The sequence below is a fragment of the Labeo rohita genome, chromosome 16 (genome assembly GCF_022985175.1).
Source record: "Labeo rohita strain BAU-BD-2019 chromosome 16, IGBB_LRoh.1.0, whole genome shotgun sequence".
Taxonomy (NCBI): domain Eukaryota; kingdom Metazoa; phylum Chordata; class Actinopteri; order Cypriniformes; family Cyprinidae; genus Labeo; species Labeo rohita.
The window spans coordinates 30,456,348-30,481,736 of record NC_066884.1 but is presented as its reverse complement, the minus strand read 5'-3'; the positions used below and the strand labels follow the sequence as shown (position 1 = coordinate 30,481,736).

The 25,389-nt window shown below is 34.1% G+C and overlaps 1 protein-coding gene across 5 annotated transcripts; it reads right to left on the bottom strand.

The window, feature by feature from the left end:
- Positions 1-754: 754 nt before the first annotated feature.
- Positions 755-25,113, bottom strand: enpp2 (ectonucleotide pyrophosphatase/phosphodiesterase 2). Of its 5 annotated transcripts, none has more exons than XM_051132402.1 (26): positions 24,874-25,113; positions 24,337-24,439; positions 21,749-21,904; positions 21,182-21,307; positions 20,778-20,838; positions 19,274-19,371; positions 18,875-18,954; positions 18,680-18,733; positions 18,484-18,603; positions 16,849-16,904; positions 15,769-15,834; positions 15,333-15,405; positions 14,943-15,051; positions 14,719-14,844; positions 13,675-13,706; positions 13,122-13,249; positions 11,198-11,282; positions 11,018-11,105; positions 9,445-9,614; positions 7,013-7,148; positions 6,098-6,237; positions 5,784-5,919; positions 5,045-5,122; positions 2,327-2,459; positions 1,817-1,970; positions 755-1,433 (listed from the first exon to the last, which is right to left on the bottom strand). In XM_051132402.1, exons 1-26 carry the CDS (start codon positions 24,880-24,882, stop codon positions 1,263-1,265), a joined length of 2,688 nt encoding a protein of 895 aa, XP_050988359.1. In that variant the 5' UTR covers positions 24,883-25,113; the 3' UTR covers positions 755-1,262. The 5 variants fall into 5 exon arrangements, with proteins under 5 accessions (XP_050988359.1, XP_050988358.1, XP_050988361.1 ...); XM_051132401.1 differs by having other exon boundaries at positions 24,879-25,104; XM_051132404.1 differs by having other exon boundaries at positions 7,013-7,058; positions 24,879-25,091.
- Between the last annotated feature and the right edge of the window lie 276 nt (positions 25,114-25,389).

Sequence of the window (25,389 nt, the reverse complement as noted above, 5' to 3'; positions counted from 1 at the left end):
CCAGTGTGAAAAACTTGGATTTGTTTTGGACATTGATGTAAAAATGGATAAACAAACAAATACAAATGTATTTGTATTTTTTTTTTTTTTATAAAATCTACTACTTACTTCCATCACATGAATCCAATATTACATTTGTAATATTTCAAGGAAGATTTAAGCTCTACTTTTATGTTTCCAATGGTTAACCACACAGTGCACTTTGCTCGAGCCCCTGCCCCTTCGAGGCCCCCCCCCCCCCCCCCGAATCTGCGGATGTGCCTTCTTAACGCCATTTCACCCCTACACCTCAGGAGGTCTATGCACACCACTGGTTAACCATATGATAGCCTAACCCTAACCCTAGGAACACAGGACCCTTTGTCTTGTGTTCATTATATAAATCTAAGGAACATAGGACTCTTTGTCATGTCTTCATTATGTCCCCTGGGACCCTGGGAACATAGGAATGACGCTAGTGGTATGTGTTGCCAGGACAAAACATAAGTATGGATGATAGAGCCTTCTCGAGTGCATCCTAAACTGTCTTTGTCAGATCTGCCAAATCATTGGCTATGTTTTCAAAGTCACATTACAAATACTTTTGCCTACTGTATGGGAACCTTCATGAAGAGTTACCAACTGCTACTGTTTAATTTATCATTTATTGATTTATTGTTTAGGATTGTGAATTGTGAAAGACTTTTGTTGCATTAAATGTTACATGAATTCATTAAAATGAACTGATGGACAGCAAGCGACAAACAGAGGCCGTTGTATATTTATTGTTGATCCATAAAATAAAACAGTGAACAACAAAGATACGTTAAGTATCTCTTTGGAAAATAACCTGCAAACTGCCATATAACCACCAGTCGGTGCTATTATATTTAAAATGACCAGAAGAACTTTGTGCAAATTGTTTAATGGCATAAAAAACAAACAAAACACCTGTCACAACAGAACAGGTTTGATTACAGTACAGACATCTTTCAAATGTGGTTACATTCAGCACATCAAACATCACAGGTCAAAACATTTCTATAGTATTTTTTACAAAATTCTTAAAAAAGAATTAATCCCCCCCCACCCAAACCACCAAAAAAAAAAAAAAATTGCTCATGCGTGTAAGTCACTGTCATAAAGGAGGAGGATGTTAAAAAATCACTTAAGGATTAGTAATGAAAGAACAATAAATATGATAGTTTGCATAAAAATATACACCTTGCTTCTGCATCCCGACAGTTAAGATGTAGGGCATGCTAATGCAGTGATGCAGTGGTTTAGATCTCACTCTCATATGTGTGTAAGTAAGTTTTCAAAGAGAGAATCTCCTCATAGGTCCTGCTGGTGCGGCGATAAAAGTCTAGTCCTGTAAGTAACTCCACATCTCGTATACGTGCTGTGTGTGTCTTAATCAGTTCCTCGACCCACTTTGTCTCGTCCTCTGAACTCTGGATGAGGAGAAGTATGTTAAACACTCACAAAGTAGTTCTTGCCTCTTATTGTGCAGTAAACCTGTTCAGCTTCTGCATTTAATGACATACTGCGTTAATTTCATCCTATTTTCTGTGTGCCACATCTGTGACTTGCTGTTGTGTACCATTATAGACAATAAAATGATTGAAGTTGACATAGATGTAACCTGGGGCAGGTGGGGTTTGTAAATGATTTTATTAGCAGAATTTCTTTTGACAGGCTGGATACTTGAATATTTACAGTACTATCAATCATAACAGTGGCACTGTCAGACTATCCATATAAGCTTCTTTTTGCAAATATATTTACTGTAAAATGTAATCAATAGTGTGGCAGAAGAGAAGAGAAGAGAACTTACATTACAGGTTTCATCATTATCTGATCGGTGTGGAAGGATGAAAGAGAACACACTGAGAGGACCAGTACAGGAGTCAACAGTCTGTATGTAATCCAGACAACTTGTAACTACAATGTAGTAATGACTTGGGATTTGTACAGAGCCACTGACATACCTTTAAACAAAGAAAGAGTTACATACTCAGAGTGAAGGCTTATAAAAATGTATTTACATACTTGTACCAATTGTTAGGTCTGTGTCAACTAGTCATGGATCAGATAACTTCAGATGCAGCTTGGGTCTGGCAATAGAGATATGCATGCATTCATCACACACACCATCTTAGGTGCACAGACATTCTCTCCACTCACATACTGTTTGTTAACAAGCATTGCCAGAAAGAGCAAAGACCGCTGATGCTACATGTGGAGTCATTCAAGATAAACACTGATCCAAAGACCTGTCAGCTGCTGATGCACTTAAATGAACTAATGTATAAGTGATAAGTCTAAGACTGTGAAGACAACTCACTGTTTTATTGTCTCTGCTGAATCCCTAAGACCATTGTAGTCATAGTCAAAGATGGGTCCAACAACCACATTCACTCCATTTCTCTCACTAGCATAACGTCTCACAAGTGATTTCTGAAAATAACTCCACACACCTGAAACAGCCAAACAAAGATAGAGAGAGGGACAAAGACAGAAATGTGAATTGTTAAAAGACAGATAGGAAGAGATATGAACTTTAAAGACAGAACAGCATAATGACTTGAAGCATTTCATAATTTCTTAGTACTTTGAACTCTAGAAGTTTGTTGCAAATCTGAAAATGGGTATGAAAAAACAAGCAAACAAACAAACAAAAAAACAAACAAACAAACAAACAAAAAAAAACACCTGCTCTTTGTACACTGGTGTTTTTTTTAAACATTTGATATGGCCTCAGTTGTTGGTTTTAACTTGCTTTGGGAGGTTTCAACCAAAAACAGACTTTCTGCATAGGAAAAATAATGTATCACCTCTCTTCGGATCAACATGCTCACTAATTATTAACTAAAAGGGTGATATTGTAATACCACTGTAATTTTTACAAAAAAAAATTAACTGGTTTTATTATTATTGTTGTTATTATTGTTAATATTATTTACTAAAACAAATCATTCATTTATAATAACAATTCAAAAAATAAAAATAAAAAAAACAGCAAATATTCTGCTGTAGTATTGAAAGGGTTGAGTCTCTATGTGGGTGGCAGCTCAGTTAACTGTCTGAGTCCAGCACAGCTAATCTAAAGCAGACACAGCATCCATCACTGCCTTCCCATTTCACCTCTGCTGCCAAACCCTCTATACAGACATTTACAGATTCCAGAGAGGCAGATTCCATGTGGGGAGTCCATTTGAACAGCATAAAGGAAATTTTATTTACACCTAAATGACGTTTTCTGTGCATATTTGTGTAAGTATTTTTGTTTGGCTGTCTCATTTCCTTTGAGGGGATACAACGTGTGTGTACAGTTCCTGAAACAGAGGTGGCTCTCATTCAGTGGCCTGTTTTCAAAGTCCTACCACAGGCCACACACACATACTGCTTTCAAATCACAGACATACGTACAGATTGCCCCCCCCCAGATGGTTAGTCATTTGGACCGAAATTGCATGCCCTGCTGTAAATTTTGACTGGTTGATGAAAAACAAGCTTATGTGGGTTATATACATTTAAACAATTCAGATAGGTATCTAGAAATATTTATGAATCTGATAAAATGCATATAAACATTTGTTAATCAAATATCATTTTGACTTAACCCTTTTTTTTATTTAAAGCCTAAAATGTGAGGTTTACCAATTCTTAATGAAACTTTTTGAAAGTTTTATTTGAACATTTTGTATGAGATAAACTGTCGTCAGTCATGTAAAACAATAAAGTTATTGTTTTAGTGTTTATGCAAACAAAAAGTTATTTTATTTAATTTTTGTTGAATTTAAGTACAAAAGCTGGTGAACTGTTTTATGTGTCAGTACTTTTTGAACATTTCCAGCACATTTTAACAATACCCTGATAATACTGATAACCGTGATAATTTAAGTCACTATAATCGTGATAAGACATTTTCATATCGTTACATCCCTAATTCGGAACTGTAAAGGGTCTACTTTTATTTGTGTGCGCTCACAATATCAACAAAACGTTGCAAACGGTGCAAAAGTGTTGTCTCAACAGGAGCGCTTCACAAAAATGAACCGAAACTCAGCGAATACATACCTCACAAATATGATACATATACTGTATCTATAGAAAGCTTTAAATTATAACTTAACAAAATAAAGCAAATCGAAAACAAAAGCTTTTTTATTATGTAATCTGTAAAGATGCATTTCTCTCATCCAAAGAGATCAGGAGAGGTCAGGCGAGTCAGGATCGGCAACTTCATCCTTGCGACACTGACTCAGAAAACACTAGTTTATTAATAGTTAATTTAAAAATCTCCTTACTATTTCCCCCCAACACATTCATGGTAATAACTTTTGCCGGTGCTTTGTGGCAAGCTTTAGCCTATTGCGTGCGCTTGAACTGTTTCAGCTGCGCTGAAGGCGCGCTCGCTGCTGCTAAAGTCTCGAAAGTAAAAGCAAAAGTGAAGCCTTGCGTTGTTTCCACCAATGCTGATTTTTTTTTTTTTTCATCACCATATTTGGTGGATGTCTAAAATATATTTAAATAAGGAGAAGCCTAAAACAGGCCCGGCCTGCGTCTGAACTATGATGTAAAAAAATTGTCCTGAAGCCCGGCCGTAGGGGCGTGAAAAAGTCGAGGCCCGTCGGGCTGGGGCTGAAATGCAGGGCTTTACCGGGACATGTCAGCCAGTAGCCTAATTTCATTGCCATCAAGTGTTTTACCTTCAGTAACCACGAATCAAAACGGATACATTTATCCGTACAAATCCGTACATTTATTAATACATTTAAATTGATGGGAAAAAGACACAGGAAATCTGGAAAGCAACGTGCACATTTCTGGTTAAAAATGAAAGGCCATCAACTGACACTTAAATGGGAAGCATCGCCAGATTCGTCGAGCACTGATTCGATGCTTATCCGAAAAAGATTTTTTCTTTTGCTTTTTTCCACCCATTTTATTTCTTGACCACCCCCAACCCCCTGGTAGTGTATATTTATGACACTGTAGGAGGGTCATAAAGTCATAAAAATATACTTAACTACATAAAATTTCTTTAAGGAACACTTACGTTTGAATGCTGGGTACATAGGTACAGTGTTAGTAATGAGAACAGCTTCATATCTTGCTTCCTGAGAGGAGGACAACTCTATAAATCAGAAAATCACGAAAAAAATTAGACAAACATGAAATCATAAAGTTGTTGTCAAAATTCTTGTAAGTGTTGTTTACTAAAAACAATGCTCTGACCCAGCCTAGCGAAAAGAAATATTTGTTCTTGACAAATGCTATAAATTGAGATTTTTTTCTGTTTATTTTTCATTTTAAAGGTGACCTGTTTTGCCTCTTTTAACAAGGTAATATTTGTCCCAGGTGTCCCTAGAATTTGTCTGTGAAATTTCAACTCAAAATACCCCACAGCTCATTTATTATTACAACAATTATGAATATAGTGCTATTTTTGTGTGTGTATCTTTAAATGCAAATGAAAAAACGGATGGGTAGATATTTATTATTATAGGGTGGATACACAGTGTATACACACACTGCAGGCACAATTTGTTTAAAAATAATTATACAAGTTAAAAACAAGTGAATTTTGCAAAATAGGTCCCCTTTAAGAGTAACATTTAAAATTATCTTTTAATACAGTTTAATCTGGGTCTAATAAACTTGATCATCAGGACAGAAACAGATTAAGCCCATTGCTATACTAGTTCTGTCCAGCTGGCTCCTGGAACAGGCCTAGTTTTGGTACATGAAACTGCTGAGGCTAGGCTGCACATTATAGAGAGAGTAGGAAACCTCACGAGGTGGATAGAGGAAGCTGTAGGAGATCTGTTTGTCTGCACGGTAGCTTGAGCAGGACTGACTGTAGGCTGAAGAAACTCTAATATCAGGCTGAGCACAATTACTCAGAGCCTCAGTCAGAGGGGTGAAATCTACCTGCATCAGAACAGCCACACAGTCAGGTTTAGACTCTAATACAACAGTCAACAGTTTATCATCTATTTAATTTATTCCTGTGATTTCAAAGCTGAATTTTTAGCATCATTACTCCAGTCATTTGTTTTGTTTTTTTTGGTGAACTTACAATAGACTACCATAAATATGTAAACTGTACCTGCTTAGACACAGTATAAGACGTCCAGAGAGGCATGAACAAAGCTTCACTGTAGCCACTAATGTAGTCACTATGATGAAGGATGTAGTATTTGGTGCGGAACATGGCTGCTGGCCGACCGTAAGGAAGATTTTTGTTGTCTAAACAGGACAAAATATGCAAGAGTAATCTTTTAATCTGAAAAACAAGGTGACATAATATTACTACGTCCACTAAAATTCCAAGCAACCTAAATTTTAAATCAGAATTTTGGGCCTGGAATCACATGAGGCTGAGTAAATGAAAACAGAATTATCATTTTTTGGCTGAACAAGTCAAGGAAGGGTTAGTTTAAATAAACATTATGTCAATTATTTACCAGCATGCAATTCCATATTACTTTTTTCTTCTATTGAACATAAAATGAAAAATTCTGAAATGCCCTGATCTTTTCCACACAATGAAAGTGTAGACTGGGCCTCCAAAAACACCTATATCTAATGACATATCTAATGGCACCATATTTAAATTTAAATGCAAGTGTAAAAAATGTTTGAGCTCTGGTGGACAGTAGTTCAAACAGTAGAGTCTCTCTGTAGCTGTGCCATTGCATACTTGAATGCAATATAAGTAATTTCGGAACAAAGCATCTGCCAAATACATAAAATGTAGTTATTAGTAAATACATTTTGGTCACATATCATGACTTCAAAAGACAAGTTGATCAACTCCTAAATACTTACATCATGTTCTTTGATAGCTGTGGTCACTATGAACTGTCGTTGCATGGAAAAGATGTGTATAAAGTGTATACTACATAAGTAGTTTTATATTTCGGTGCACTATTCCCTTACAATCAGCAAATCATTTTAAGACAACACTCATGAACCATAGCAGCTAAACCATAGTAGTCCAAAAAGAAGAGAAGGGAGTTACCATCAATAACATGTCTCAGTCGTTGATTGAGCTCTTCTACTTTGTTCTGTAACAGACAGAGCCACAGTGACTCCAGGTTATAGCCTCTTACTAGGGTCACTTTCATTGCCCTCTGCCCCCTACTTTTTGAACGCAACTGCAAAAGATTAAAGGTGAAAACCTCCAGCAAGAGATTCACATCTGAGCAGAAGGCAAAAGTATTTTCAGGCAAGGGGAGGAATGACTTTGATCCCATAAAAGGAATTGAAAATGTCAAAATAACCTATAGGCCAGGGGTTTCCAAACTATTTCTCGAGCCTTCCCAGCGCTACACATTTTTGGATGTCCCCTTTACGTGACGTGCGCAGAGACCTGTACAAAACATCCAGAGACCTGCAGTACAGACTTGTTTCTATTTGTTTCAAGCAATGAATATTTAGATCACCTCTCAAAAGCAGAAAAACAAAGATATGTGAACAACTTGCAACTTTACAAAGTACACAATGATCCAAAAAAAAACAAAACACTTAGCCTCTCGCTAATTAGCACACAAAATACCATTGGCATACTATTACAGCCACCTCACCGGAAGTTGTACCAACATTCTTTTTTACAGTACCGGCCCTCGAAAACAGGTGGATACAGACAAACAAATGAGCCCAGAATATGAATGTGCATTTCAATGCATTAAGCCATATAAGGCATTTTCTTTATAATGGGTTTCTATTAGAAAATACTTTATTTCAATTTATTCAGTTTTACTTCAGTTTAGCCATTCCTATAACTATGAAAAGAAGAACTCCATTTCCAGTGCTGGGGAGGCTCCGAGAACACTTTGAAAACCCCTGATCTAGGCAGTTCTAGAGAAAAGCAATGGCAGCCAACTTTCATTTGTGAGCAGGACTCGAGGGGGAAAAAAATAAAAAAACATTAAACACATTAAAGCATGCAATAGTGATAACTGATAAAAGCATGGGTACATGCACATAAAGCAAAGACTTTATGCGATTTTATGAGGGTTTTGTAATTTAAACTGAACTAATAATAAAATTGATAGTATGTAAGATGCAACAGTGAATAATTTAGAATCTAGTGATCCACCCCTTCATTCAAAATCCAGTCATAAAATGGTGCATAGTATTCCTGAACTGTCACTTTTTTCAATAGAAACAAATACTATTGAAATTATAATTTCTCAAGAAAGTGCTGCTTGCCCATGGTTGCTATGTGATTGCAATGGTACTTTATAGGCAGAGCTGGGTAGATTACTTACAAATTGTAATCCAATTCCAAATTACATGACAAAAATTGTAGTTAGTAACGCAATCCATTTCATTACACATTTTAGATAATATAATCAGACTACTTTTAGATCACTTTTGACCTAACATGTTTATCACATTGATTTAAATAGGATAATCTTGTACCATAATGATGTGAAAATACAAAGAGTAGGAAACAACATGAAGTGCATTAAATATTACATTACGTCAAGGTTTCCCAAACTGGTGTTTGTGAAGGGACTGCAGGGGGTTTAATGAAAAGCTATTAATTATATCATAAAAAAATACTAAATAAAAATAAATCATTTTAAAAATCAATCAATCAATCAAAAAAAAAAAAAAAAAAAAAAAGAAAGAAAGAAAAACCTGAACTAAAAAAATGTAACATTTTATTTGTTTACCTGCATGCCATTTGACCATAACCAATGTCAGAGAACCAATGAACATGCAAATGTGATACATAATTATTAAAAGATTATTTTAAAATCTCAGGGGTGCTTCAAGTAAATATTTTAGGTGTAAGAGAATCAGATGACAAAAAGTTTGTGAATTTGTGCATTTTAATGTGTTTGAAAGACAAAAGCCTTGCAAAGACATAGAAATACATGTTTAAATAACCTACAGAGGGATAATTCAAATAAAATCAATGTGTTCATTACATATGAACCTCCGTGTGAATGTCCAAAAAAACTGCAAGACTTAGTATATAAGGAGTAGGCTATTTTAGAAAGGAAAATTTAAAATATGAAAAATAGGAATTAGAGAGAAAGAATACATTGTGAATAATTTATTGCTATTGTGTAAATAATATGTAATCATGTAATCCATAAAAAATAACTGTAGTCTGATTACGAGTATTTTAAAATGTAATTTAATCTAATTACAAGTACTTAACTTGTGGAATCTGATTACGTAATCCAGATTACATGTAATCAGTTACTACCCAGCTCTATTTATAGGTGGTTGCTAGCACATTGCCGAGTCGTTCCCAAGTGGTCCCAAAATAAGAAATGGGTTCCTACTTCAGTGAAACTGCTTGAGTAGTTTGTTTTATTGTCGGCCAGATAAAAATAAAAAGAGCTGAATTGCACACCAAAGCTAAATATTATATAAGAATGAATAATAGTAACAGCAATAATAGTAATTTTCTGAAAATACTCTAATGCTGACCTTGTCTTCACAGTTGCAGCCCAGGTCATCATTAAGAGCTGTGACTGGTCCTGTAGGGTTTGGTTTGGACACTTCTTCAGGCATGCTGGGTATGTATACAGGGGCTCTCAAGAGTTGGTTAAGGCTACCATGAGTACCATTATTAGGGGCAGGCTTTAAGCCAAGGAGATCTGGGAAACATGAAGGCAAAAGATCTTATGTGCTAACTGTAAAGCAGTACACTGTACACTGTAAAGCATTAAACAATCAGGAGTTACTAGACTCGCCAAGTATGCATTTTTATTGTACTGACCAACATTTACATGTTTGCTGGTGGTATTTTTTATTTTTTACATAGAAATGAATTTATTTGAATTTTAATTACATTTATTTTTTATCAATTCATATAACACCTAACTGATCCCTGATGCTAGACAAAGGAAGTCACAAGCACACTTTATTCTCTACACCACTAATGCATGAATACATTGATTAATAAATTTAAATCATTAATAAAAATGAAGCAGCATGTGCTGTATTCAACCAATTCCCCTAAAGCCATTGACTGTCAAGCTCAAGGTTTTCTACAGTGGTGAACTTGGTAAAATGTTTTTATCTGTGCAATATATATATATAAGACAAGAATGTGTATTGTTTTGGTTGTTTTGAACAACTTTGATGAAAGGTTTTGATCCACTTCAAATGTTGACTACTGTATATATAGCTTCTGTACTGAAAATCTAAATTAATGCTGTAATATGGATTAGTCAGGATTACTACAGAATAAAAAAAGGTAACACTTTCTATGTATATATATATATATATATATATGTATTTATAATACATTATAAGGGTATTCTTAAGGCATTATAATAAATGCATAATGCATTATAAAAACCTTATAATATGTTGTATTATCTCATAAATATTTATAAGAACAGTTTTAATGTATTATAATATTTACTTTATTTACACTTCCAACAACAGACATACTGACTATAAGTAACTCTGCAAGTACATCAACATTCTACCTACCCTAATCTTAACCGAAGCCTAACCTAATACTTTAATGAGTTTTAGTTGACATGTAGTTGCACAGTTGCTTATAGCCATTAGACTAAGGGGACTATCAAAATAAAATGTAACCATATAAAAGATTGCATTTTTTTTTCAGTTTAAGAGTAATAACTAGCTCACATCATTTAATTAATTAACATTACCCTCACAGGAAACACTCAAATAACACTCAACACCTAACCACTTACAAGATGTAGTAAGATACTGTGCAGATCTTAAATAAACAATGTCAAGATATGATACAGTCCATTATACTGTAAATTAAGTAAATTTAATTTACGGTGTTCATTGTGTGTTATAAATAATCATATTCTTAAAAGTTATAACCACAAATATGTAAGTATTATGATGTATTATAATTATTGTTACGATTATTCATCAGTTGATATAACATATTATAAGGTTTTTATAATGCATTAGGCATTCATTATAATTTCTTAAGAATACCCTTATAATGTATTGTAAATATGGGCTTCCCAGAAAGTGTTGCCAAAAAAATAAATAAAACATATCTCACCACACATGACATTATAAAGCTCAATATTCTCAAAAGGTGGAATTTTGGTCTTGAATTTGAAAGATGGTCCATATCCAAGGAAAATGGTCTGAAAAAAAGATAAAAGTAAGTCACTAAGATACCACATAGTTCAACACAACATTTTCAGCTATATATGAAAGCTGCAATTCAAAAACAAACCTGCATGCTGTTGATCTTATTGTCATATCCATGATCACCAGCAAATCCACATTTCCCATGATTCCTTTTTGATTCATAGAACTTCCTGTATCACAGAGAGACAACCACAGTAGGGTAATTGAGGGTTCTTCTCAAACAAAATCATTCTGGGGAGACATGGAGCATTTTTCAACTATATAAATATGATATAACTATATATATATATATATATATATATATATATATATATATATATATATATAAACAAGCCTTAAAACACAAAGAACACCATTAGATCATGTTTTTCTCCCACTCTTACATAAAAATATGTCTCAAATATTTATTTATTAGAGTAAGTCACAAGTCAATGACTTGTTTATCTTGCTAACAACAAGTATTTGTAGATGACTTGCCTAAATACTAAACATAAAGGTCCATTGTAAATTCCTTAAAATAAATCAGTATTTAAAAATCACTGAACATGGTGGGTGAAACTATGTGGCAGAACCAAATGACTTGATTGAAGCACATTGAACCTCAGTAACCACTGTGCTCTAAACTCTTAATTTTTCCTCAGTGGAAAGCATGCACTACAGTAAATCCTGTGATTCCAGCAATAAGTGTTTGTACCATGCAGCATGCAGCATCTTCAAATAACAAATGAGAGACTGCTCATAAATATTCTGTTTCAACCCGAGCTAAGTTAACTGTCTGCTTTATGCAAAGACCCACAGGCTAGGTGAAACTTCCCAGGCCATAAAGTAGCCCACGTCACGACTTTGGAGCCACCGTTTAGAGAGGACTATATCTCCACCAGTCTGCCTCAATGCTTTCTTTCATTGGGGCTCTACTGTCAGCCAAACCAAACAGAGGAGGCTGTCTCAATCCTGCTGTGAGGAACCGTCTCTATACCTGCCTCTCTGTTTCTGCTTCCTCATCTAAGCGTTGTAAATTATTGGCTGATTACAGTGACTTGATTGTTTTTATTTTATTTATTTATTTATTGGACTTTTGGAGCTTCCCATTTTTGTATCAAGCGAACATACTAGGGACTACGGTGTCACTAGAAGCAAAAACATAAAAAAGAAAGAAAAAACAAAAATAAAGAAAAAGATAAAATCTAGTACTTCCACTGAGTAACATAGTACTCTCTAAAAATAAATATTTCAAAAATACTGACAAAGCAAATTGTTTTTATTTATTTTTAAAAACAATAATTTCCTTATTTCAGTATTTTTTTTTTTAGTATTCAGTATTTTTGTATTTTTGTATGTTTTCCAACAGCAAAGTATCTGAACAACCTTAAAACAAGACAAGTCTAAATGACAGACAAAACTGATATGCATACTTGTTTTCAGAGAATATATCTTGAATTAGACACATAGAAATCTAAGAATGTTTAGTGAAGTTTATACATAAAATAAAACAAAATAGTAAATTTACAATAAGGTTAATGCATTAGGTATCATGAACTGTTTGCATCAATGAACAATTTTTTATTTCTACATTAATACCTTTTTAACATTTCAACCTGTGTAACTTTATATTAATAAATGCTTTATAAACAAATTTAAAATAACAATGAAAATTAGTACTTATATTAATTAAAATTAATTTAAATTAAAATAAAATAATAATAATCAGTGCTGTAAAAAATGTTGCTCATTGTTAGTTCACAATATCTAATGTGTTAACTAATGTTAATGAACTGAACCATGTACAATGTTGTACAATGTAACTGAAAAAGGTATACATATATATTTTTTTTATTTAATGTTATTTTGCATTCTGATCTTGTTTTAAGGATGTTTAGATATTTTTATTAGAAAATAAAACAAAAGCATTCGCATAGGTTTAAGCATCTCTATCACTTAAGAAAAAATCATGGACATCTGAACAATTTAAACATGAAAACTGACACATAATTATGTGGTAGGTAATTTACCGTGCTATGTGCCATTTTCTCTCAACCATCAAGTGAACTTCCTCGATTCTGTGATTGTTGGCATAATGCAAACGTTTGGGAAGATGCTGCTTTAAGTACGGTTTGAAGTGCTGGTCTGGCTTTTTACACTGTAGGAAAACCAAGTTTCATGTTTGGTGAAGAAGAACAGTACACTCTGTACTGAAATAACCAGAGTACATTTAAAATGAAACCATTTAAATAATCAATATACAGTGGTCACAAAAATATATTTAGAGACTATTTGAGACTATAGTCATAAATAATGCTTACTAAAACAACACTTTCCCTTAAAACTAGCTTTGTTTTTGTGAAATATTTTTTGCAAAGAGTTTTATCCAACTTTTCAGTGGATGTATGAAATCAGTTCCACTCAGATCACTTTGTGGTAGCAGAGTAATCACAAGTGCAGGTCATCGGATTAATTATGAAGTCTCACTTAATTTTGACAAACATAAAGTGTTTTCTTATAAAAAGGCTTAGTAAAGTATAACGTAAATTTACAAAAGTATACTAAAGTATTTTAGTCACTCACCGTAAGGTTTGCTACAATTACTTTTGCATCATCTACAGAGAGAAAAAGAGAGAGAAATTTCAGTTGTTTTGATGCCTGGTATTTTTAAAGCAAATTAATTCCTAGAAATAGAGATTTGTACTATAGTCTAATGTACTCACAAAGTGACATGCTCTCAGCACATTTTTCTCTTGTAATGTCTCTGTGGTTAGATCAGTGTGCTTAATGAAGGTCTTGACCTTCATTATGTATGTTTTGATTATACAGCGTTGTAAGTAAAATGCAGATAATCTAAAACCCCATTCTTTGAATCTTCTCACATTGTTTCTTTCCTGACAGTCAGAGTCTCATTGATGGGCCATTAGAGGAGGGCCCTTTGTCTCTCAGGTGTGAATCACTAAATATTCATGGCCATTGTCACTCCGTCGCATATTCCCTTTCGATCACAAAACACGTCTTAGAAAATTTAAATAAGTATACTGTTTTTTGTGAATGACTGAACGAGATGATTTTCACATCATTTTGTAGAAAAAAACTCTAGCCTACCATATCCAGTTCTCAAAAGTCTTGTGAACAAATGTTCTGGACGTGTTTCATGGCCTTATTTCAGTGACTTTTTTAGTTTTTTAGTTTTATTTTAGTTTTAGTTCATTTTAGTTTTTCACTAACCATGCATATACGTTGTTTTCTCAAAAACACAAACATGTACATTGATGTTGCTTACATATTATTGTAGCCCAGTTTGTGCTGATTACAATGTAATCAGACTTTAGCCATTAATATGTTTTTAAGAATATAACTGAAAAGAGCACAAATATCAGGGCATGTCAAAACTTCTCCAGGGCCCCAAAACACCCTCAGACCCCAGAGAGTTAATTAACATCAACCCACACAGCCTAGGTGACATCAGCCAAAAAGGATAGTTCTTTAGGCACAGTAATTACTGCATTTTTATGAAAAATTAAGAAAACGTTTTTTTTTCCTAACATATGTAAGAAATAATGAATAAAAAATGCTAAATTTGGTTTCATGTTGACTTAAAAAAGACAATTTTTAAGTACTAACATTTAGAGTTGTTTGGATTTCGGGCTCGGATTCTTCCCAGAGACCCAGGGATTAGGATGATGTCCTCAGTGTTGGACATGTAAGAGCTCAGGAACTCTGTGCGGTCACAGTGAGCTTCCTCCATACCTGAAGAAGAAAATGTATATTAAATATTTTGTAATAGATCTACAAATAAAATTGTATCATCCCTAGAAACCCCAAACCAGAACATCTAAATGTGGTACCATGGTCTCCAACCAAGATGATATTGATACAACGGTGCAATTTCATCTGTTTCAGACCATTCATTAGCTGGCCGATCACCTTATCAATGTCCTTCAGTGCATTATCAAGCTGTAGAATGAAACAACATCTTGTAATGCTTAATGTCAAAGACACACCAGCAACATCAACAGTCTTCAAATTTTCTTCAAATATTCCTATAAGCAAATTAAAATTCACACACAATGGAAAGTGAATGTATGCAGTATTTTGCAGTGAGTCTGTATTTGGGCTAAGATTTTGTTTGCATTATTGCTACATTTACAGCATGAACATACATGTTTATGTGACTATGTGTATGACTGAAGCAGGTATTCTAAGCTATTAGAATGTTTCCTGTACACTCTGCTTACCTCAGTGCTGTGGGGTCCTAGTTTGTGGCCATAGGAATCCAGCTGTTCAGAATGCATTGCATAAACATATGGCCTGCAAAAACACAAACACCTGTTACTTTTTAACCCCCAAAGAAAGAAAGAAAAAGAAAGAAAGAAAAGAAAATCTACAAAAAAACAAACAGTGACAGTTACTATAAGGCAAAGCCTAACCTTAAAACAAATAAAAACTAATAATGTGACTGTTAAGAAAACCCCATGAACCTAAAAAAAAAGAAATACATGGAGCAATGTGTTTCTGTAGTCAAAGTTGCATAAGATACAGAGTACTAAAATTTGGGGGGGGGTAAAAAATTAATGAGTGGAGGGAGTTTTACAGTCATTCTTAACTTTTTAAATGAATTGTTTAACTAATAATGTTCACAAAGTTTTTTGGGAGTATTTAGTACATACTGACCTCTCTGCATCAGGAAGGTGAAGCCACTGCAACATGGTTAGAACTCTTCTTTCCAATGGAATGCCACTGTTAATATGCCACACATAAGAAATGGTACATACACATAATACTATATATAAAGTTAAAATATATAGCTATTTAGCTAGCTATATATAGCTATAAGTGTATATAGCTGACATTTTCAGAAAGAGTTGTCAGCAGGGCAGTACAATTAGGCAAATCTGTAAGTTTAAGCCCTGCATTGAGGGAATCAAGGGACGAAGGGGCAAGAAACATTATCTCAGTCATCCTCTACAGGAAACCATTTCTTCACTACCACCTCCACTTATCCTGACTTCCTCTCCAGTTGTATCAACGTTAGGCAAATTTATGGTCTAAGCTCAAGACTCCTCAGTCTATGGGCATAGAATAAGAATGGCAAATTTAATTTTCTTCAGGTTTGAGGCCAAAGGAAGTAGCTCTGAAAGCACTCTGCCCTTCCACTGTGCTGAATTTGGTATGGAGTTGACAAGCACCTTGCTTGTATGTAGGGCCTTTCCTCAAAAATTACTAGCAAAACAGTTCAAGCTGTCTCTGTCTAAGTCCAAGTGAAAAAAAAATGCAGTCTAAAGGCCCTCTGTGAGTGCCGATTAGGGGACCCTTTGTGTTTCAGTCCTAAGCAAGTCCAGGACTTGCCAGAGAGCATATCAGAACAAAAACATTAACATGATTTCCTCAGTTCACATGTCATTGCTTTGTGGTTTCAAGAATGTTTTGGGTGTTTGTTTTACTGGCCCACATGCCACACTCTAGGCCCACATACTCTAAGTCTCCACGACATTATGGTGTCTAGATATAATAAGTCCTCATTCAGTATAAGTGTTTGGGATTTTTTTCATACTTTTAAACATCCACTAGGATCAAATTGTGAAATGGCACACCTCTCCTCGTCTCAACAAGCCACATGATTTAAGGTACTGCTCAGGTCCATAACATAAACACTACAGACAAGTTATTTGATTAACTATGTTGCAGAATTAAGTTAAAAATTACTTTCAAAATGACATTGTTTGCATTTGAGTTTGGATAATGTTGACTTACACTGGCCAGAAAAACGTACCAGCCTTTACTCCTTGTTTCACTGCTGTTATCCAGATCTAGAAATGAAAAAAAAAAAGGAGTTTTCAAACAAAATGTGTTGTTCTGTGTGTTCTGTGGGAAAAAAAAGAAGAGAGTTTTTCTTTCATATTCCTAAGAAAAAACAGGCCTTCTCTTATTTCATATATCATATTACTGAAGTAAACAAATTCTAGGGATCACTATTCACAAATGAGAGACAATCATTCTATGTGTTGGGTAATTTTTGCAAGTGTTTTGGCAAAACTGCATTGACAAGACTGGGTAAGTTCCATCTATGATGGCCTCATTTACCGTCACAGCTCAGTCAGTGGGGTAAAGAATCAGCCAAAAGAAATAAAGTTAAGTGAAAACTGAAAATTGGCTCCAGCTGTTGGGTTAATAGCTAACAGATGTGTTGGAGTTGTCCCCTTTTGTTTTCATGTAGCTTGCACAAGAACTAAAAAACTCACTGACATTATGCACATTATCCACTGTTTGCAGTTTCAGAATACTGTGCCACTGAGGTACTAGTTACAATCATCTCTTATCTCTTGCCAAGACAATGGTTCACTGTTTAAAATGGTGACATGAAAATGGCATATTAAGTTAACACCTATTAGAGTCCTCCAATCAAAATCAGACTCTGGTAAAACTTAATAAACAAAAAATAAATAGAAAAATTAATATTTAAATATCGCAAATTATAATGTATGTTGCCTGCAAAAAAAAAAAAAAAAAATATATATATATATATATATATATATACTATATATATATATATATTTATATATATATTTACATTTCATCCAGATTGTCGCAAAGAAATTATTTCCAAAATAAGTTTTATAGATTTTTTTTTGTTCTTATAGAACTAGGGCTGCCCCTGACAAAAGATTTTCCTAGCCAACTAGCAGTCGTTTATTTAAGCAATCAGTCTAATCGCATGAGTGTGATATTAATCATACAGGGAGGAAATGGTTTGAGTTTCAGGGCTGAGAAAGAATGTTATTTGTAACACTGCTCTACATTACAGAGAAATACTATAGCATAATAATAAGCAATTAAAACATAAAATAAGCCACAGAGACACCTGAAAAAAAGTTATGATTATGAATGTATCAGAAAAAAACAGCAAAGAGAAAAATATACACATGTATATATGTATGTACGTATGTATTTTATGTGTTTTAAGTTTCTTTATTAATTGTATGCAGATTTTTTTTTATATCTTTAAAACTGTCAAGTAATCAGTCAAAACCATTAAGAGAAATATCAGTGCAAACTGCAAACATAATCAGGCAAACAGATGAGCCTTTCGAATGATCAGCATCAAATGAAAACTGATATTTAACTTTTTTTTTTCAAAATAAATATAGCCTATACATTATACAAATATGAATTAATAAAAACACTGCAACATGTGTAATAATATTATAACTATATCACTATTTTTATTCTTATTATCCTCCACTTGGATAAGCGCCTAATATAATAGTGTACATTTATCTAAGTTTACCTTAATGTTAACAACATGAGTATGTGATGACACAATTTTATTTTTGGATAAATTACCCCTTCAAAAAAAAAAAAAAATAAAGATATGGAAGGGCAACTCACAGGTTGTCCTCCCCACCATCGATGGTTGAGCTTTTCTTTCCCTCGGATGTTAAAGTTGGCATCAAATCCAGGGTCATGCATTGAGTTACCCACAATTCCATGCGACTCAGGATAAAGCCCCTAAAGCAAAAGAAAAAGAAAAGAAATATGTTTAAAGCAAATGGTTTAAGAGGCAACAGAAATAATATTATCTTACACAGTGTTGCTCCTGAGTCCTAAGTATGAACATCCTCCTTGTATAATTTGAATCCTACCAAAAAATAAAAAATAAAAATTTGCAACAAAAAACAAAATGTCACTTTTTTTTAAATAAACATCTTGCAGATTCTGCAAAGGGTATTTAAACTTACAAGCCAAAACCTAACACAAAGTACACAAACTAAATACATACTGTTGTAATTGTATACAAATTAGGGTAGGTTTTGGTGGGGTATACAGGTCTCATGTATGGTGCGTGAGTTCCACATGATCCTACAAGAGAAATTAGAAATTAAGTCATTATTAGAATCAAAGGCAACAGTTTAGTAAAACAAATTAGGTAATTTAGCACAGATGGAATATATGAACATGTTCTCTAAACAAGAATGTGCCCTAAATTTACTTTGTCTGAGATTACCACAAACAAGCTATTTACACTGATAAATAAACTATATCACCACAAAACTCTCTAGTTAATAGAGTTAATCTGTATATTGTGTAATAAATTTGATATGTTTTAACTGATTGACAGCTTAATCAATATTGATTCATATTCAGTTTGTTGATTTTCATGACAAGACATAAGTCTTACTGAGTTTCTCGATATTGGGGATCACCATGCTTCCTCTTTTCATGTAAGATGCACGAAAGCCATCAACAGACAACATGATGACAGGTGGCCGAACAAACCTAGATACACAGAAAGAAACATTAGTACACCAGTTACAAACAAAAATAAATTAATGTTTGTTGCTAAAATTTGTCCTCATTTGTAGTGGACAGGTAAGTCTTTAATTTGAGTGTTCTTTTTATAACAGCCTTTGAATCTTCCATAGGCACTATTCATATATTATTAAGTATGGTGGCCGAGAGAACTCAACGCAGTGCAAATAAAAAACACCTGCAAATTAAGAAAGCATCATCATCAGTTTGACAACACATGTGCTTCAAATACTTACAACACAGAAAAATAAAGAAACACACTGCAAAAAATAGAAATGGGCTGCAAATAGTCACAACACAACCACACAAAACATGCTGCAAATACTCCCAAAACACAAACAAATCCAAATGTGCTGCAAGTATGCACAGACCACATCGGAAATATTAAAGGAAACAACAAACCTGGCTGGGACATGCTTATCATCCTATCATCCCATGCGATTTCTGTTTATTTTAACATCCTGATTCCTTAGCTTCTTCTTCTTCTTTTTTTCTTTTTTTTTTATTATTAAGCTGATGAAGTATACAGTTACTGTTTCATACAGTTATGTAAGCTGGCTTCTTTTACAACTTCCCTTACAAAAATTAATCATGGTTTTACTATTAAAATAAACAAATAGCCTATTATATATATTTTATTATATAAAATAAATACAAATAAGAAATCGTTACTATAGTTAAACCATGGTAAATTAAAAACACTAACCATACTTTAACCATGGTATGTACACAAATGGTGATCATTACACAGAAAAAAACAACAACAACATGGTTACTACACTTTTACTATATCGCAAGCATTGTTGGGTTTTTGTGTTTGGTTGTGTTGTGACTTTTTGCAGTGCGTTTTTGTGTTTGGTTGTGTTGTGACTATTTGCAGCTCGTTTCTGTTTTTGCAGCGTGTTTCTGTATTTGGTTGTGTTGTGAGTATTTGCAGCATGTGTGCTGTCAAAATGATGAAGATTGCTTAATTGACATTTTCTTAATTTGCTGGTTCTTTTTCTATTTGCATGTGTTTTCTGAAGTTGCAGCGCATTGAGCTCTCTCGGCCACCATAGATTAGGTTCAAAAAGTCACAATTAATGTGCATACATTAACATTAATTGTTATGCAAACCACCCAGTCGTTCCAGATAGATGTGTGGTCACACACAGAAGCCCAATATCCATCTTTTAACTTAAACTTAGTGTTTGCTGTCATTCAACACTTCACAGCATCAGATAAATAAACAAATTCCCTATCTTCTAGTATGTAAAGTACAGCTGTGACCTAAGATATAAGTGTTGTGGACTTAGTGTTGAATATAAAAGGTGGGATGAATGGCGAGCCTATTCAGTGATATTTGTCACTGAAATCATTATTGTGTCTCTTACCCGGCTGGACACTCGTGGTTTTTAATCTCTTCACACTCTTCCTGCAACCAGGGAACATCACCTAATACAGGGGGAAGTCAGTCAGTAAAGCACAAGGTGACATTCACACACATCTAATGTCCAGGCAATAGAGTGCTCTTGATTAACAGTTACACACAAACATGCCTTAAAGTCAGAATTGCAACATACAAACCTTTTTATAACTGTAGTGGTTTGGCAAAAAAGTCTTAAGAACTTAATGGGAAATTATTAAAATATGCATGATGCACACTCTGGATCAAAAACAAAACAAATTTTAGGGGTGGTCTGTCTCCTCCACAATAAACTAGCTCTGCTAAACATTCTGCTAATTACATTAAAATGAAATGCATGTGATTTTTTGAAACTCTTTGAAAGCCTCCTACCTTTGCAGAGAGACCTGTAGTTGGTGCAGCAGTCTCCCTTGGCCATGCAGTCCTCTGAGCAGTGACAGGCATGCTGCTCATTACGAGTTTCACCACAGCGCTCTTTACTGCACTCAAAGCCTCCCGCTGAGGGCACAAAAAATGATACATTTCTTGTAGACAAAACCAAAGCGATACGAAATTAAAGGAAACTGTTACAGTGGCCTGGCGCAAGCAATTTAAGGGACGTCTGTCTTTTTGACAAAGACAAAAAGTACAGTGGGGTCCAAAAGAAAACTGCTTTATTAATTTGAGAATGATAAATTTGAGAAAACATGATGCGCACCAAGCTTGTGGAAAACCTAATACATGTTATCAGCATGATTTGAGAATATTTCAAACAGCACTGTGCCGCAAATTAAACATGACAATCTGTTCAAATGAGACATCAATGTTACAAATTAGCCTATTTCATTAGTGACCTAACAGTGCAAAATCTTAAATACTTCTAATTCATTTTACATGATAAATCCTCAGACTTTGTATATCTCCCAAATGAAAGGAAAAACAATAGTAGATAGGTCTTACCTGTTTTCAGGCAGTGCTCATCAAAGTCTGAGCAGCAAGTATTGTATGTTTTACACAGGTTGTCACAGCGACAGTTTGGTGGTTCACTTTCCACTAGTTCAAAGCACCTGTTTTTGCAGGAACCTGACAGGCTGTTAAACGGGTGGTCAGAGAGGACTTTGGGGATAAAGTTTATGAAAGAGAGAAGAGACATAGAACATAAAGATTAAAGAGATTTTAAATCTAACCAAAATCTATCACCAAAATCCAGTGTTTGTTATGCTTGTGCAAACATGTTATCCTATGTGCTCTGCCCTAAAGCTGATGACACGTGTATGCAGTTCAACCATTTCCACCTGTAAAATCTCAAACATGGGTAAAGGAGCTAAAATGTTCTCTGCATATCTCAATATTGACTTAGGGTAGAGCAAAGCAAATATTTCTCTAATTTTCGATCACCAGCTGAGAGCGTAACGGAAAGTGGCTGTTTCATTAAATGTTCCTGGCACACTACCACTACCAACCCATGTGAACTAACTGACATGACATGATCACTTGATTGAAAAAAAAAAAAAAAAAAAAAACTAACAAAATTTTCATTTAAATACAGTAACACTGGAACATTTAAACAAACAAATGATGTTATGAAATTCAATTGTAGCATGAACAATGAATCATTAAATAATGGATCAAGCAAGGTCAAATTCTCGCTCTTCTTTTGTTGAAGCTCGACTAAATTATATAAACTAGTCTGCAGAAACATTCTTGACATGTTTAGAATGGCATCACTTGAACTGGCCTTATGTACATAAATGGACCAAATACACAGTGCTGCCATCCAAGATACACAGAAAAAACAACTTAAATCAAACTAATGTGAAACCTCTATAATTTCATATGGTTTGGAGTCATAAAATTATTACATGCATGCATTTAACATCATTATTACATGCATGTATTCATCATAATTGATTAATTATCATAAATGTACATTTCATAAGTTTCAAGACCTTTCAAACTAAATTTCAATTATTATCATTATTATTTTTTTTTATCTGAATGCAAACTGACAAGTAAACTTTCCATCATTAAACTCTGATACAACATTAAAACAATTTAATTTGTTAAATTTAGGTAAAGGCTAGGTTTTTAAGCAGTTAATGGTTAACATTTGTCATGACATTCATACAACAGTTTGTGGAAGATCATATGTAGTAAGATATTGTTATATTAGTATATGTAGTATTTGTGTAAGAATGTAATCAATAGAGCTGCTTTGTCATTATGCCAATCTAGTGGTTTTACAATTGTGATTAAAATGAGGTCAAAACAGTACTTAAAAAGACTTTTCTTTTGTTCTACAGCATAAATTACACAGTCATACATCAAGAATTCTGGGGCTTCTGTGCTTTTTTTTTCAGTTAGTAAATTTGGAAGTCTTAAAGAACTCATTTAACTTAAACTCATTTTACAGATTAATCAAAAGCCTCTAGAGCCAGTCTTTACACTGACACCCAAGCTGCCACTTTACAGTTCATTCTTTATCTGTGTATCCAATATGGCAGACCACTTACGTATAGCAGCCCACAGAAACAGCAACTATAGCCCTATTTAGACGGTAATTGTTCTTATATATATATATATATATATATATATATATAAAAAGGATGGCGATTTATTTACAGTGGAGAAGGGAGTTCGGTGATCCTAAGCATATTTTATAATAAATCATTACTTGATTATTTAAATCTCCTGTTTAAACAGAAAAATAGACGCGCTATAGTTGTAACGTTATTTATACGCGATATAGTTATGTATACATCTGTATATAATACACATTTTACAATTGCATTGCATACCTGCTGCTACCATATTAAAGACCCATTTCGCATGTTTACATGCTTTTCTTTTTCTGCTCCCACTTGCTGTAGTGGAGCAGTTACTAAGTATTGTTCTTTTAAACACTTGAAGCATTTCAGTAAAACATATGCATGAAAATTACAGCGATGTTGTACAACAGTTACTGTACGGTGTTCAGCAGTAGTCAAAAAGGTGTTAAACATTACATTTTTAATCGATTTCTTCTCGTGAACTTGGAGTTCGTCAGAAAAAACAGTTCGGCCGAGGATTTTTCGGAGGGTGGTGAGAGAAAAAACAACGACATCCTGGATTTGGACGGCATTTCAAGCACCGACTAACCTTACCCCCTATAAATGGTGAAAATCACTTACGTCACCATGAAAAACAATTACCGTCAGAATAGAGTTTAGTAACTCCATATTGCTGGCCATGTTATGTTCCCCCTAGAGGGGTGATTCAACACTCCACGTACAATAAAACAGATTTTTCTAGATTAAAACATATTCCGACAGAGTCCTTATAACCTATATGTATTTATTTCTTCATATGTAAGTTATTCATTAGCAAACTGAATGCACATTTAGATTAAACCCATACAATAAGTGGCTCGAAGTTGTAAATTCTGCCCTGCAACCACTGTAGCCGTATTTGTTATTTAATTGCATACAGCTTATAATTGTACAATAATGTACACATTAAGCAAATATTCTAGCATAAACACATTCTGGTATAAAGAACTATAAACCTACATCCAGAGAAAGACTCTTCTGATGACCTTGCCTTGCCGGACCGCCTGACCACATAAGCCTCACACACAGAGTACCGCGAGAGAAGATACATGACGGAGAATACCTGCATACAGACACACCATGAGAGAAGACACATAACGGAGAATACAGGGGTACAGATAAAGTTATAATTACAAATGCCCCTTATTCGACTTCTGACTTAAAGAGTTAGGTGTTGCAAAATATTAAAAATGTAAACTGCGCGTCAGTTCATTTCACATTATCGGACGACAAAGAAAACAATGCAATAGCATGTTTATTAGACTTTCTGCTTTTCATATGTCTGCGACAAATAGGAAAGGTTTTCAAACTGCAAAACAAATGAATGAACAGCATTCTGCTACTAATTGTATAAATAAGCAACACAAACAAACAAAAACAGCGTTATAATGCTTTAGGGCATATTAATAACATCTATCAAATGCAATACAGGTCGGCTGAATAAAACTTATTACAAAGCGAATACACAACGTTTCATGAATACCAAAACTATCTTACCGTACCCATTTCAGTTGCAGCATGGTTGATGTGTGTCTGGTCCCCGATTCACTGCCACACCGAGTACTCAAACCACGGCAATATATTGACGTTTACTTTACCCTCAACACCCTCAAACCAGGAAACATGAACTAACGTCACATCTGGCAAACCAGTGACGAAATTCACTGAGAGCCCATTCCCTTTTTAACAGCCCCCAAAATACTTAAAATATCAGGCGGACATTTATACAATGAAAATGAAATAAATATAACGAATTTTTAACATTAAGATTCCCTTTCTTAGATTGCATCAGACGTCTGTTTGGATTTGTATTCAGCAACGTTTTTTGTTGGGTCCAAAATTGGTAAAAACAGACGGCTAAACCTTCAATTATATGTCTGTTGTGTTGTAGTTAGGTCAGACAAGTTTTGAAATATTTAAAACGGAAAATAATATTTTTAGTAAAACTAAACATAGTGATGTCTAGGACCCCAAACAATCATGAAGCAGATCACAACAGAACATTAAGGTTAG

What these genes read in the sequence shown, in the direction of transcription:
- enpp2 (XM_051132401.1), bottom strand. An exon ending in GGACTCAGGAGCAACACTGT is followed by an intron (nt 18,604 to 18,679) that starts GTAAGATAATAT and finishes CTTTTGCTTTAG; the next exon opens with GGGCTTTATCCTGAGTCGCA. An exon ending in TAATTGTAGCAAACCTTACG is followed by an intron (nt 13,250 to 13,674) that starts GTGAGTGACTAA and finishes GTTTTCCTACAG; the next exon opens with TGTAAAAAGCCAGACCAGCA.